At 44.6% G+C, this 13,083-nt stretch overlaps 1 protein-coding gene across 1 annotated transcript in view; it reads left to right on the top strand.

Moving 5' to 3' along the window:
- CCDC60 (coiled-coil domain containing 60) overlaps positions 1-13,083 on the top strand; it is a 114,113-nt gene that overhangs the window by 52,379 nt on the left and 48,651 nt on the right. The window contains exons 3-4 of the mRNA XM_008069309.1: positions 2,025-2,195; positions 9,595-9,702. Of these exons, the coding sequence (XP_008067500.1) occupies positions 2,025-2,195; positions 9,595-9,702 (279 nt within the window). The remainder of the gene's footprint in view (positions 1-2,024; positions 2,196-9,594; positions 9,703-13,083) is intronic.

The raw sequence follows: 13,083 nt of genomic DNA, 5'->3' as shown, positions 1-13,083 counted from the left end.
GCACTCCAGTCTGGGCGACAGAGTGAGACTCCAACTTAAAAAAAAATAAAATAAAATAAAATAAATAAATAAATAAAGATACTTGTGGTTCCCTAAACAAGCCACCTTCAGACTCACCATTTTGCATTTACACTTGCTATTCCATCCACTAGTATGCCATTTCCCACCGCATCCTATTGGTGAATTCCTACTTAACCCAAATGTCACTTCCTCCAGGAAGTCTGCCAAGAGTTATCTGGGTTACAAGAGCCCTTTGGCACATTAAGCTGAGAGTATATGTTTATGGGTGTGCTTCCTCCACCATATTGTAAACTCTGTGGGTGCAAATGTCTTATTTGATTGCTTTATGCAGCTCTGGTCCCCCACACTAGTGCCTGGAATAGAAGTTTCTCAGCCAAGGCCAGCCAGAGAAATGAATGAATGAAAAGGTGATCCCAATGTGAAACCACTCAGGTGCCACCTCTGTGATATGATTTGAAAAATGCTAGGAGAGCCCCATCTCCCATCTTTAATTTTCACAATAGACATTTATAAGAGTCCCCTGCTGAAATGGAAATGCCCTCAGTGATACGGTAACTCTTCCTAGCAAATAGGCAGGGCTCAGTTAACAATGTCAGAGTTTGGCTGTGACAGCTGGCTGAGAATATTCCATCCAAACTGAAAGGGCAGAAGAGAGGAAAATAGTACCCTGAAGGAGGGAAAGGAAGTATCACTTTCTCCAAGAAGAGGCCTCCAACCACCCCTCAGTCTGAATTAGGTACCCCCTCCCAAAGGCCCCAGAGTTCTCCCTCCCCATCAGTCTGTGTTACCATCAACTCTTCATGTATCTCTCTCCCCTGCTAGACCATGAACCCCGAGAGACCCAGTGTCTTGTCCAACACGTATTCAACAGTCATCCCAGTACCCAACATATACTGGTTGCTCATTAGTAACCTGAAGAACTACTAAAACTGAGTTTCAGAATCAACATTTATATCTAGGAAACATGGTGATGGTTTAATGTGGTGCTCGACACACAGATAGGCAGCTGGCCAGACAGACGTCACTGCCTCATTCCTTCTCCACCCTGGGGCTGCTAGCTCCGACCCCAAGAGGAAGACCGGCAAAGTGCAGGAGAGAGGTGTGTAGCTCAGAATGTGTTCATGACAAGCCAGCATCAAGATGTCTGATGACGAAACAGTTGGCAAGGAAAGAGAAATAAAGCCCTAGCACACGTTACTTGGCACGGCAAGCACCTACACATTGTTACTGGGTCTTCTGCTGTCACGCTCACAGATGTGAGCATTCAGGCAGATCGAAGAGAGGGCTGCCTGGGCCAGGAGCCTGGGCTCTGTGGTGACTGCTGTGCCATCGATGGTCACAGGAGAGTCACAGACACTTCTCTGCTGTTCCCTTCTCATGCCCCAAGGTAACTAATCCTGTGGTCTGTGGACTGTTATGCCCACTCCATAGCCATCCAGTGGGGTACCTGGCACAGAGTGGGCACTTCATAAATACTTGTTGAGTGGTAGAAAGATGAAGGAACTGAGGCTTAGGGAGATTAGAGAGCTTGTCCGAGGTCTTCAGGATGAGGTGGGCCCAGAATTCAAGATCAGGCCTGTCTGACTCTAGAAATCTAGAGGAAGGAGCCTCCTGCCCTGCAGGCCTATGAGGGTGCACCCAGAGACTACTGGTTCCAAGACAATAAGACATCGTCTTAGTATCTTAGTATAAGTTAACTCATCCCATTTTTTTTTAATTCTCTCTCTCTCTCTCTCTCTCTCTCTCCCCCCTCCCTCCCTGCTCTCCTCTATCTCTTTTTCTATCTTCCTGTCTCTTCCTCTCTTCCTCTCTCTCTCTTTCACTTTATCTTTCTCTGTCTCTCTTTCTCTACGTATCTCTTTCTCCCTCTCTCTCTCTCTCCCCTCTGTATCCTCTCTCTCTCTCTCTCTCTCTCTCTCTCTCTCTCTCTCTCTCTCTCTCTCTCTCCTCTCCCACCTTCCCTACCCCCATTCTTGCCTTTCCCCTGACCTTTCTCTCTCTAGCAACTTGATTCGGTCTGTGAAGGCAGGCCAGGGATATTTTTCCATTCTGAGGGAGGAGAATGAAATGAAAAAGAGACAACAGCAACTTCAGAAACTGAACGAGGAAGAAAGGAACAAATTCCAACCAGCCCAAAAGATCTCAGAAATCCGATATGGGGAAACCTTATTGACGTAAGTGGACACCATAGCTGCGGCACTAATGGTCTTGGGAAGGACCACTGAGCATGAACCCTGCCTGACTGGGTTGAGTGAGGGCAGCTATCTCAGAGCAGGGCTCCTTCTCAACCTAGCATCTAACATCCTCTTCAGCCTCAACTTCTGGTACCTGGTGGAATGTCTTCTACTACATATGTCTGTCTTCATATCCAATGCTAAGAGCTACACAAGAAATCCTGCTGGTCCCCAAATGTCCTCTTCTCCCTCTCTTTCCCAGGCCTTTTCCCATGCTGTTGCTTGGACCTTAAGTACCCTTCCCATTACTTCTTCCAACCAGTGTTCTCTACATACCACTAAGTGCCCACCTTAAATGACACCCTCTCCTGATACTTTCTGGATTTCAGACCATCCACCTCCTGCACCCATTTGCAGCCCAGGTCTCCATAATGGGTTTGCATGACAGTTTTCTTTATTCCGCATCAGCATCTCTGTTCTAGACCTTCAGCTGCCTCCCTAGGGCCAAGTTCAGTGTCCACACAAAGCAGGTACACAAAAATTTATTGAATGTCATAGCTCCCCATCCCACACACCTTTTTTGTAAGGGACTTTTCACTGGTTGGGAAAGGATCATCAACAAACTAGTGTATTATGAAATGCTCATGCATATAATAAAAACAACAACAATAAATGCAACATATTGATAATGAATGTTTACTATGCACCTTTGCACATCTATTTATCGAAAATATTCTCATGAGATAGGTACTATTATTAGCCCTGTTTCAGAGACAGAAATGAGGCTTACAGACATGAACTAATTTTCCCTGAGGTCATTAGTTAGAAAGTATCCCTGAGTCTCAAACTTTGCCATACCCAGATCCATGGACTATGCCATTTGGCATGGACAAAATCCTGGGATACTTGATTTGTGCAGTCTGAATGAGGCACAAGCCAGGATGGAAAGGAGGTGCCAAAGCAGGTGTAAAGGAAGTGTGTGGTACAGATGGCATGAAGCTGTAGTCATTGTCCTGTTAGAGCAGCTGTCTCAGCCCAGCATCCCATTCTGGAGGAGAAAAACTCACCCGGTGAGTTTTCACCTGTAATATCAGCAAGGTGAGAGGATTGCCTGAGCCCAGGAGTTCAAGTCCAGTTGGGCAACAAGGCAAGAACTCGTCTCTATAATAAATAAAAAAAGTAGTTCGGCATGATGGCATGCGCCTATAGTCCCAGCTACTTGGAAGGCTGAGGTGGAAGGATCACCTGAGCCCAGCAGGTCGAGGATGCAGTGCCATGATGGTGTCACTGCACTCCAGCCTGGGCGACAGAGTGAGACTCCCACTCAAAAAAAAAAATAAAAGAAAGAACTTATATAGCTACTCTTGAATTGTACCCTACACCTTTAAAATAAAATAAAATAAATCTTTAAAAAAGAAAAACACCGATGCCCAGGCCAGTTACATTAGGCTTTCTGGGGGTATTTGCTGTTCATAGAATTTTCTAAAGTTCCCCTAGGTGTTCCCAATGTGAAGACACAATCGAGAGCCAGTGTGCCAGGGCTGCTTCAGGAATCCAAATTGTCAGCTTGTTTTCTAAGGGAAATGGAAGACACAGCAAACACGTCCTGCACCATTTTCCAAATTCTGATCTTCAAAATGCTAATTTAAAAAAATTTGAATATGTGTGTCTTACAAACAAGGGTCCTGCCAATGGAATCATACAATATGTGACCTTTTTGTGTCTGGCTTCTTTTTTTTTTTTTTTTTTTGAGTTGGAGTCTCACTCTGTCGCCCAGACTGAAGTGCAGTGGCCACTCCCGGCCACCGCAGCCTTGACCTGCTGGGCTCCGGTGATCCTTCCGCCTCAGCCTTCCAAGTAGCCGGAATTACAGGCATGCGCTACCACGCCCGGCTGATTTTTTGATTTATTGTAGAGATGAGGTCTCGCTGCCCAGGCGGGTCTCGAACCCGCGGGCTCAGGCAATCCACTCACCTCAGCCTCCCAAAGGCGCAGGATTACAGGCTGAGCCACCGAGCCCGGCCTGTGTCTAGCTTCTTTCATCTATAATGTGCTTGAGGTTGGTCCTGGACAGAAAGCAGATTGATAGTTGCCATGAGCAAGGGGGTGGCGGAAGGGGAAGTGGCTGCTTGGTGGGTCCAGGGTCTCCTTTTGGGGGTGATGAGAATGTCTTGGAACTAAATAGGGGTGATGTTTGCACATCATGGTGAATGTACTAAATGTCACTAAATTGTACCCTTTACAGTTCCATGAATTTCACCTTAATACTTTTTTTTTTCCAAATAGAACGATGGTTCCAGTTTGTGGGGCCCTGGATATGGAGTAAGGGGAGGGCTGAACAATGTTAATCAAGGATCTCCTTAAAGCTCAAGGCTCTCTCTAGGTAATGGCCGAGAACCCAGCTTGCAAGACCACATAGGGGCTGGTGTATTTCCAGGAACCCTTCCTCTGAATAGCGACCCTTGGGATACAAGCTTATTGTGGAAAGGGTCTCCTCTTTGACTCCTCATTTGAGCAGTCTGTGGGCAGTGACTTCTGTCCCCTTTGCCCTGTGAAGCTATTAGAAGGAAAGTCAACCCTTTCTGGATTGGCAAATGTCCTTAGGCAAATGTTCACAGTGGCTTCCCTCTCTGATTTTCCTTCCTTCTTGGTGTTGGCCTAGAGATTTCCAATTCCCACTTTCTCAACTCTTTGCCACTTTTAAGATTTTTTTTTTTTTTTGCTATTTTGTCCAGTATTTTTGCTCATTTTTTACCCAAAGGGTTAGCCTAAATAAGCTAGTCTACCATTTGTTCATATATTTATTAATTCGTGTATTCATTCTGAGATGAGAGAAAATATTTATGATTTACAATCTCTCCTCCATGCCTTTAAGGAGAACACCCTAAGGAGGAATCTTTGTCTGTATCATATTTGAAGGAATATGATACATTCAATACAGAGGTGGAGCTGAATTGATTCTCTAAGTGGTAAGATGGAGAGAAATCCAGAAGGCCAGCTGAGAATGTGAGAAGAAAGGACCCTTTGGAGGAGAAAAGAGAGAAAAGCATTTCTGGGAGAAAACAGAGATGCCTACTGTGGATGTTTATGAGGTTTTCCCTCATGATGTGAAACGTAAATTCCTTCCTCTGTCTCTCCCACGAGATCTTTAGTAAGGTATCCATGGCCCCTTAGCACATTAGGAATTGGACCTTTATCTTAGCCAGTTTTGAAGTAAGTTTAGGGGTAGGAAAGAGAGGCTGCCACAACCCAGGCCCAATCTTGTTGCACAACCAACCACTCTGTATTGAAAGCCTACTATGCACAGGTCCTCTGACATCATGGAGATGTGAAAAGGTCATGTGCTCTTTGAGCTATGGCTGTCGCCATGCTTCCTGGCTTTGGCCTCCTCCCACACCTCGGGGAGGTGAATCTTCTTTCTCCCTTCTCTCTCTAATTTACTTTTAAATAAACTTTTCTTTCTAAAAAAAAAGAAGGAAAAAGAAAAGTACCATGGGGCACACACTAAGGAGACCGTAACTGAGCCCATCCCCTCGAGTTTAGGAGGTGAAATGGGACTCTGGAAAGAATCTCCAGAGGTATGGCTTTTGAGCAGGTTCTTTAATGCTGAATGGCAGTTGGATGGGCAACAAAAACAGGCATGTTTAGAAGACTCATCAGCCCACCAGAATTCCTGCGGCCAGCCTGCCTAGCTAGGAGGGCCGAAGCAGGGTGTGACTGAGTTGTCTTTGCCCAGAGTTAGAAACATTATTGTCAGTCAGAGCCATTACCATGTTCTCATTCGATCCTGAGGGGGTGTGTGATACAGAGAAGGCCACTCAATGAGCCAGGAGGGTCTTTCTCTTGCCATGAGGTTCCCAAGAGCTCAGTGCAAATTCTGCCTTCCATCCTCAGCCTGATGGCCCTCATGGAGTCTGATACTCCTGGTGACACTTGCCAGCTGGCAGCCTTTCCCTGAAATAAAGAGAAGGAATGAATTCGTGGCTCTTTCTTGCAGGATCTGTGCTCAGATTGACAGGCAAACCCAACAAGCGCCAGGGAAGGAGCCTGTCTGTTAAGGATGGATGTCCCTGTGCCTGTTGAAATGACTCAGGCGTCACGTCCTGCTTGTTTGGATGGGGATTTTCATCCATGGCCATAGAACACAATTCTCCCCTCTCTAATCCATGTTTCAGTGTATGAGACATGGTTTGTTTAAAGTTTAATAAGTTTAAATTTGCATGAGATTGCTCCTCTTGTAGACATTGGTCTGGTTATATCTTATCTGGTTGGTTCTATGAGCTGTACAAGGCTGGTTATTAAAATAAAACCAGAATCCATTCCTGCAATGGAGCCATCAAATGCAGGGGCAGGAGGGTGTAATAAAATAGCATTATGAGATTGTCTATACCAAGACAGGGTAGTAGTTAAGAGGACAAACCTTGGTGCCGGTCAAGACCTAACTACCCTCATACAACAGTTTAACTTTTGGACAAATCCCTGTGCCTCTCTGAACTCCCTTTTTCTTTGCCTATATGAATGGTACCAAACACCCAAGCTTGTTATGAGGATTAAATGAAACGATGCTTTGCCCAGAGCCTGGCATATAAGACATGCTCAGTAACTGCTAGCTATTATTATGCAATAATGCGAGTTTGATCTCTCTGAGTCTCAATTACCTAAAATCCTTAAATTTATGACTAAAAATCTTAATTTCCATGAAGCCTAAAAAGGATCTCACATCTAAGAGCTACGCTTCTATAGAAGTAATTCCAATCACAAGAGTATCAGAAATACAAGTGTTCATTTATAAATACTTTTTTAACAAAGTGTTTGATCTTGTGCATTATAAAAGCAAAAAAAGAATTATTTTTCCCCCCTCTGGATCTAAGACCATAGGAAAGTTTTAAGTCTAACAAACTACGCAGGGAAAAAGGAAAATCAAGCATGTCCCCAAAGATTTCTGCCTGCAAGCAGTCTTCCCCATCGTGTTCAGTGACCTCGTTTTTCAGCTACAGATTCAGCTGAAAAGGTGAAAAAATAGATGGGTAGAACTTGTTTTATGATTGTGGTGGAGAGAAGACATAAAACCAGAGATTAAGGATGTAAAAGCTGGGTTAATTTCTATGTACTCTAAACTACTGGGAGACACAGTTGAGCTAGTAAGAAGGGAACACAGCAGTGTATTTGCTCGTGGTTTCCTCAGCTCTGGGGTTGAACAAAGAGTCAATGAAAGTGAAAATCAGAGGTCCTATGTTTAACTCTGTGACCCCAGAATTGTCCTCAAATTTCCAGGAGGCTGGTAAGCTTCTAACTTGTGTTCCAGCATTATCTCCACTACAGCCCCCATCCCATTCCCCCAGATCAACCCAGAGTGTTCTTTTCAAAATGTAAATTCCTCCCAACTTAACACCCTGCATGGCTACCATTTCTCAAAGGATAAAGACAAAAGTCTGAGCAGAAATTCCAAGGTCATGGAAGGTCCAGCCCGCACACTCCAGCCCCAGCTCATAGCCTCCTCTTGCTCCCTCTACCCCAGCCACACCTTCCAACTTCCTACTTACGACATGCTCTCTACCATAGGGTCTTTGCACATGCTATACTGCCCCTCTGGCTGGAAGGCCTTTCCTTCCTCTACTTACCTAGTTAATTCCCACCCAACCTTCACATTTCAGCTCAGTCCCTACTTTTGTTCCAGTTACTACTGCCATGAACACACCCACTCCAAAGCTTATTATTCAAGACAACACACACTTCTTTCCCTTACAAATCTGCAATTTGAGTAGGGTTCGGAGGGGAAGTATTGAATCTGCTCCATATAACACTAGCTGGGTGTGTTAGTCCATTTTGTGTTGCTGTAAAAGAATGCATGAAGCTAGCAATTTATAAAGAAAAGAGGTTTACTTGGCTCACAGTTCTGCAGGCTGTACGAGAAGCATGGCACCAGCATTTGCTTCTGGTGAGGGCTTCTGGAAGCTTCCAGTCAGGGCAGAAAATACAAGGGAATCACGTATCAACATGCAATTTGGAGGGGACACATATCCAAACTATATCACCGGGGCAGCTCAAAGAATTCATTTCCAGGATGGTTTACTCACCTGAGTGGCAAGTTGGAGCCAGCCATCCACTTGTGAGCTTGGTTTCTCTCCTTGTGGGCCTCTTCACAGGCTGCCAGCTTCCTTGCAGCATGGCAGCTGGATGCTGAGTGAGCATCCCAAAACACAGGTAGGAGAGGTTGCTGGTTGCTGGAGCCTGGCATGCACCACTTCTGACACATTCCATTAGGTCAGCCAGAGCTAGGAACCAAGGGGAAGTGGGCTTGGACCCACCTCTCAATTAAAGAAGTCTCAAAGAATTTAGGGGAAACGTTTTGAAATCGCCACAGCTTCCTCAAAGAAGTACAGTATTCCCTGGCTTCCATTTCGGTCAGAATCACTATTCTAGACTGCTAAAGGACTTTCCCTCTAAACACGTATCACAACTGTGTGTTTGGATGTACCTGTCTCCCCCACTAGACTCTAAGCAGTAGGTGGGGAGAGGCTGGGTCTGTCTCATGTACTGCTGCATTTGCAGCCCCCAGCACAGAGAAGATGTCCAATCATTATTGGTAGAAATGAATGAATTAGGGAATTCATCAACAATCCAATCAATGAAAGTACTTAGGTGCTCAGAAACTAAAAGGGAACAGGCGGGTAGCAAAAATTAGCAAGAGAGGTGGGGAACGAGAAGCCGGGGTGCTTGTATCTGGACCAACCCAAGAAGCACACATCTTATGCAAAGCAGGAAGTGTCCTCAACCTGGGCTCCCTGCTTCTTGCCTGTGGGAACACGGGCCTAGAGTAGCCAGAGCTTTCAAGTTTTTGATAGCCAAATCTTTCCAATTTTTATGTGACAGCTCCCAATTTTAAAATATAAAAAATACAGACAACTGATTCAACTATGCACAGACACATACACAGAGTAGATTAATTAAAGCATGTCTGTAGGCCGAATCTGGCCATGGGCAAAAAATATATACCCTATACTTAGGCATGCCAAAAATAAATTATTTTCTGAAATAATTTGTTTCATAATGGTGGAGAGGAAGACACTTTAAATATAGTATTAAATTGCTGTTTCCAGAACACAACTGGAAATATTTTGTTGTTTGGACCTTGTAGAAACGTTCCCAATATATCACACATTTACCTGGTTATCTTGTTTATTCTTGTTTGCTCCTCCAGTAGATTATATTATAGGAGGGCAGGGTGTTTTTATAAGTTCAGTTCACAGACTACATTTAGAACCCTCAAGCCAAAATTAATGCTTGGCACATAATAAGTGCCCAGTAACACACACAAAAAAATTAAAAACTGGCAAGAGAAGAACGTTTTTAAAGCGGCCTTGTTCACTGTGTTTCTGTCTTTCTGTGTGTCCTTCAGCACAAATGATGATGAGAAGTTTAAGAAGTTGGGGGCTACAGCCATCCTTTGCCCATTTGTGCCTGCTCACAGCTGCATCATCTCACCCGTGCTACCCGAGGCTCACGTGTAAGTACTCTCAACTCCAGCTCATTTGCTTTGCCAGCTTATACATGGAAGCAGAGCTAAAATGACTCAGTGACCTTAAGGTTTCGGGAGCTGTTCCTTTGTCCTCTTGAAAGGGACATCTGTTCCTTTGTCCTTTTGAAAGGGACATCAAGCCTGGAGCCGGCAAAGCTATTTGGCCTATAAAAATAACTAGACACAATGGTTTAGAGCTAAGTGGCAAATCAGCTGGGACTGAGTCATTCCATTTCTTATCAAGCCAGACGCTCTAATGTCAAATAGTGTGCAAAGCCTGATAAAATCTGTCTATAGCCCTCATCAAGTGTATGCCCGAACGTCTCAGCCAGTGCTCAGGGTACACGTTTTCCCCAAGACTCAAGGAGCTATTTCCCAGAGAAGCCCTTGTATTCTTCTGACCCAAGGCATGAGCTCACCAGTGCATGGTGTAACAGGAGCTAATCAACCCTCCAAAGAACAGTCTTGCTTTCTAAAACCATGACCTCTTGTTCCCCTTGTGTCTATTCCAAAGAATCTCAAGCCCAGCTTTCTCTTTTTCCTAGTCAGCACTTTTCAATGGGAAGATTTCAGATACAGTGATACAAGTTTTTGAATTTAGGACACAGTTTTTCAGCCTTGACACATTATTGACATTTTGGGGAAAATAATTAATTCTTTGTTGTGAAGGGCTGCCCTGTGTATTATAGGATGTTTACAGCATCCGTGGCCTCTACCTACTAGATGCCATTTGTGACAACCAACTATTCCCTGGGGCAGAACTATACAATTCTCCCCCCATCCCCCCCACCCCTGCCAACACACACACGTACACTTTACATTAGAACCATGCAGTTATTCTAGACTCCTCTGTCTGCTGACTTGTCAACTATTTATTAGACGCTTACAGTGTTCTCAACAATAATGGTCACTACTCACTACTCTGTAGGGATTATCTCCTTCAGTCCTCTCAGACTCCCTATCATGTAGGTATATTTGTATCCTCACTCTGCAGATGACAAAACACAAGCTCAGAGAGGTATACTCACTTACTCAAGGCCACAGAGCTCATCACGTTGCTGAGCCAAGTCTGACCTGAGAACTCCAGCTTTCATCATACAGAAAGTGTATCCCAAAGTCTCACCTTCAAGGAGCTCATAATATATTTGGCAAGCCATGTGTCCTATACTTGAAGAGTAAAATAATACAGGAGTGAAATCATAGGATAAGATGGCAGACGAAAGAAAATCATTAATAAGAGCACTTAGTTCATGATGGAAGATGCAAAAACCATCACCAACACCATTATAATCACCATCATACTCTCACTATCGTCACCATCATTATTACCATCATCACCATCATCATCGCCATCATCATCACCACCTTGTACTGCACACATCTGCATCTCTCCAGCCTTGGAAGAACTCCACTCCACCCATCCCACCCCATCCTACTTTCCTCCTACTTCCCTTTGATAGGTATTATGGTTAACTTCTTGGTAGACTTTTTGTTAGGAACCTTCCAACTGGCAGCTTAAGCTTGATGTTCTGAAAGCAGCTCCTTGCAAAATGAGCCTTGCAATTTCTCATAATGTCCGTTGGAAACATTCACACTCCTGCCCGTCTTTCCCACTGACATGACTTCTGAAACCAAATGGTAAAAATCAGTGGGCTTTCACTTGCATCCAAACTATCTGGGGATGGGCGGGGGAGACCAGGAATGCATATTCCTGGGCTCCACCCAGGATTCATTTAGCCTGAGCAAATTGAGGCCTAAATCAGCAATGAAGTGACTGGAGAGTTTCTTGCCCATCTTCCTTCAATGCCAGGTGAGGAAATTAAAGCCCAGGGAGGGGGTGGAACCTGCCAATGAACACCTCACAACAGGACTCTTGATCTCCTGACTAAGTCAGATCCTTTCACCAGGTCTGAACATAAGCTATTATTATTAGCAGAGTGGATGAATAATAATTATTATTATTTGTTATGCCCTTCACTAGGAAACTTTTCCTTGGAAGACCAGACAGTAAATATTTCAGGTTCTGTGTACCAGGCAGTCTCTCTCGCAACAACTGAACTTTGCTTTTGTATCATAAAAGCTACAGCAATGGATGTGGCTGTGTTCCAATAAAGTTTTATTTACAAAAGCAAGCAGCAGGCCTACTGACTGTTGTTTACTAACCCCTGTCCTGGACCAAAGACTGCTCTCTCTTCTCCTTGGCTATTAAAGGGCGCTGGCTGCATTTTGATGACTGAATCAGTAATCTGTGGTTGTATTACAGACCACCTCAACATCAAATGGCTTAAAACAACAACCTTTTATTATTGCTCCCAAGTCTACAGGTCAGCTGGATGATTCTGCTGGGCAGGTCAATTTGTCTGATCTTGGCTGGATTTGCTTATGCGTGTGCACTCAGCTGATAGGTGAGCTGGAGATTGGATGATCTAGAATGACCTCATTCACAAGTCTGTTAATCGATTGGGTGGTGGCCAGGGTGACAGGAGTATCTCTCAACACATAGCAGGCTAGCCCAGACTTGTTCACATAGTCGGCAGAGAGCATTCTAAAACAAGAGCTAAGTACTCAAAGTCCCTTGAGGCTTAGAATCAGAATGAACACAGTGACCCTCCTCCACATTCTACTGGTCAAAACAAGTCATCAGGCCAGCTCAGATACAGGATTGAGGGAAAGACTCCACTTCATGATCAGAGGAGGCAGCAAAGTCATACTGCAAAGTGTGCAAAGCACAGAGACCGATTCCCAAGCTTTCAGTTGTCATGTCAGCCAATCTGGTTCAGAGCCTGGTCAGTCCCGATGTGACCGATCACCAAATTGTCTGATAATTCCAAATCAATTGTCTGAGGATCAGTTCAATCATGTCAGGGGTGATTCGACCTTTATCTTTAGAAAGAGGAGGGGGGAGTCTCTAGGAATGAGAGGCAACCTCTTGTATTTCCTGTTAGATGACAAGGCTGTGCCCCCCAGCCTTCTGTGTGCAGTCACATAGCAAGTGCAGTGCCTGCAACCTGTATCTGGATTTGCCCTTGGCAATCAGCACAGAGTGCTTGGAATGGCTTTGAATGCATTTGCCAATTTCTCTACCTAAAAGAAAAAAAAGTTTTATTCTCAGAGATGTTTACGCCCACTGGTATTCTGGTTGGTACAGCAGTTTTAATAGTGTGAGCTATTCGGGTGTGCTGACTGCCAGCGCTCCCCCTGAGTTCTGAACTCAGGGGTTTCGGAAGCAGGCTCTGTGCGTACCTACTCAGCATTTTCACCCATTATGTCCTGCAGTGAGACCTCATCTCTACAATAAATCAAAAAATCAGCCGGGCATAGTAGCGCATGCCTGTAATTCCGGCTATTTGGAAGGCTGAGGCGGAAGGA

This window comes from Carlito syrichta, unplaced genomic scaffold, assembly GCF_000164805.1.
Source record: "Carlito syrichta isolate Samal-C Ts95f unplaced genomic scaffold, Tarsius_syrichta-2.0.1 Scaffold311911, whole genome shotgun sequence".
NCBI classification, from domain to species: domain Eukaryota; kingdom Metazoa; phylum Chordata; class Mammalia; order Primates; family Tarsiidae; genus Carlito; species Carlito syrichta.
The sequence above is the reverse complement of the archived record's forward strand: the minus strand, read 5'-3'. Positions and strand labels throughout refer to the sequence as shown.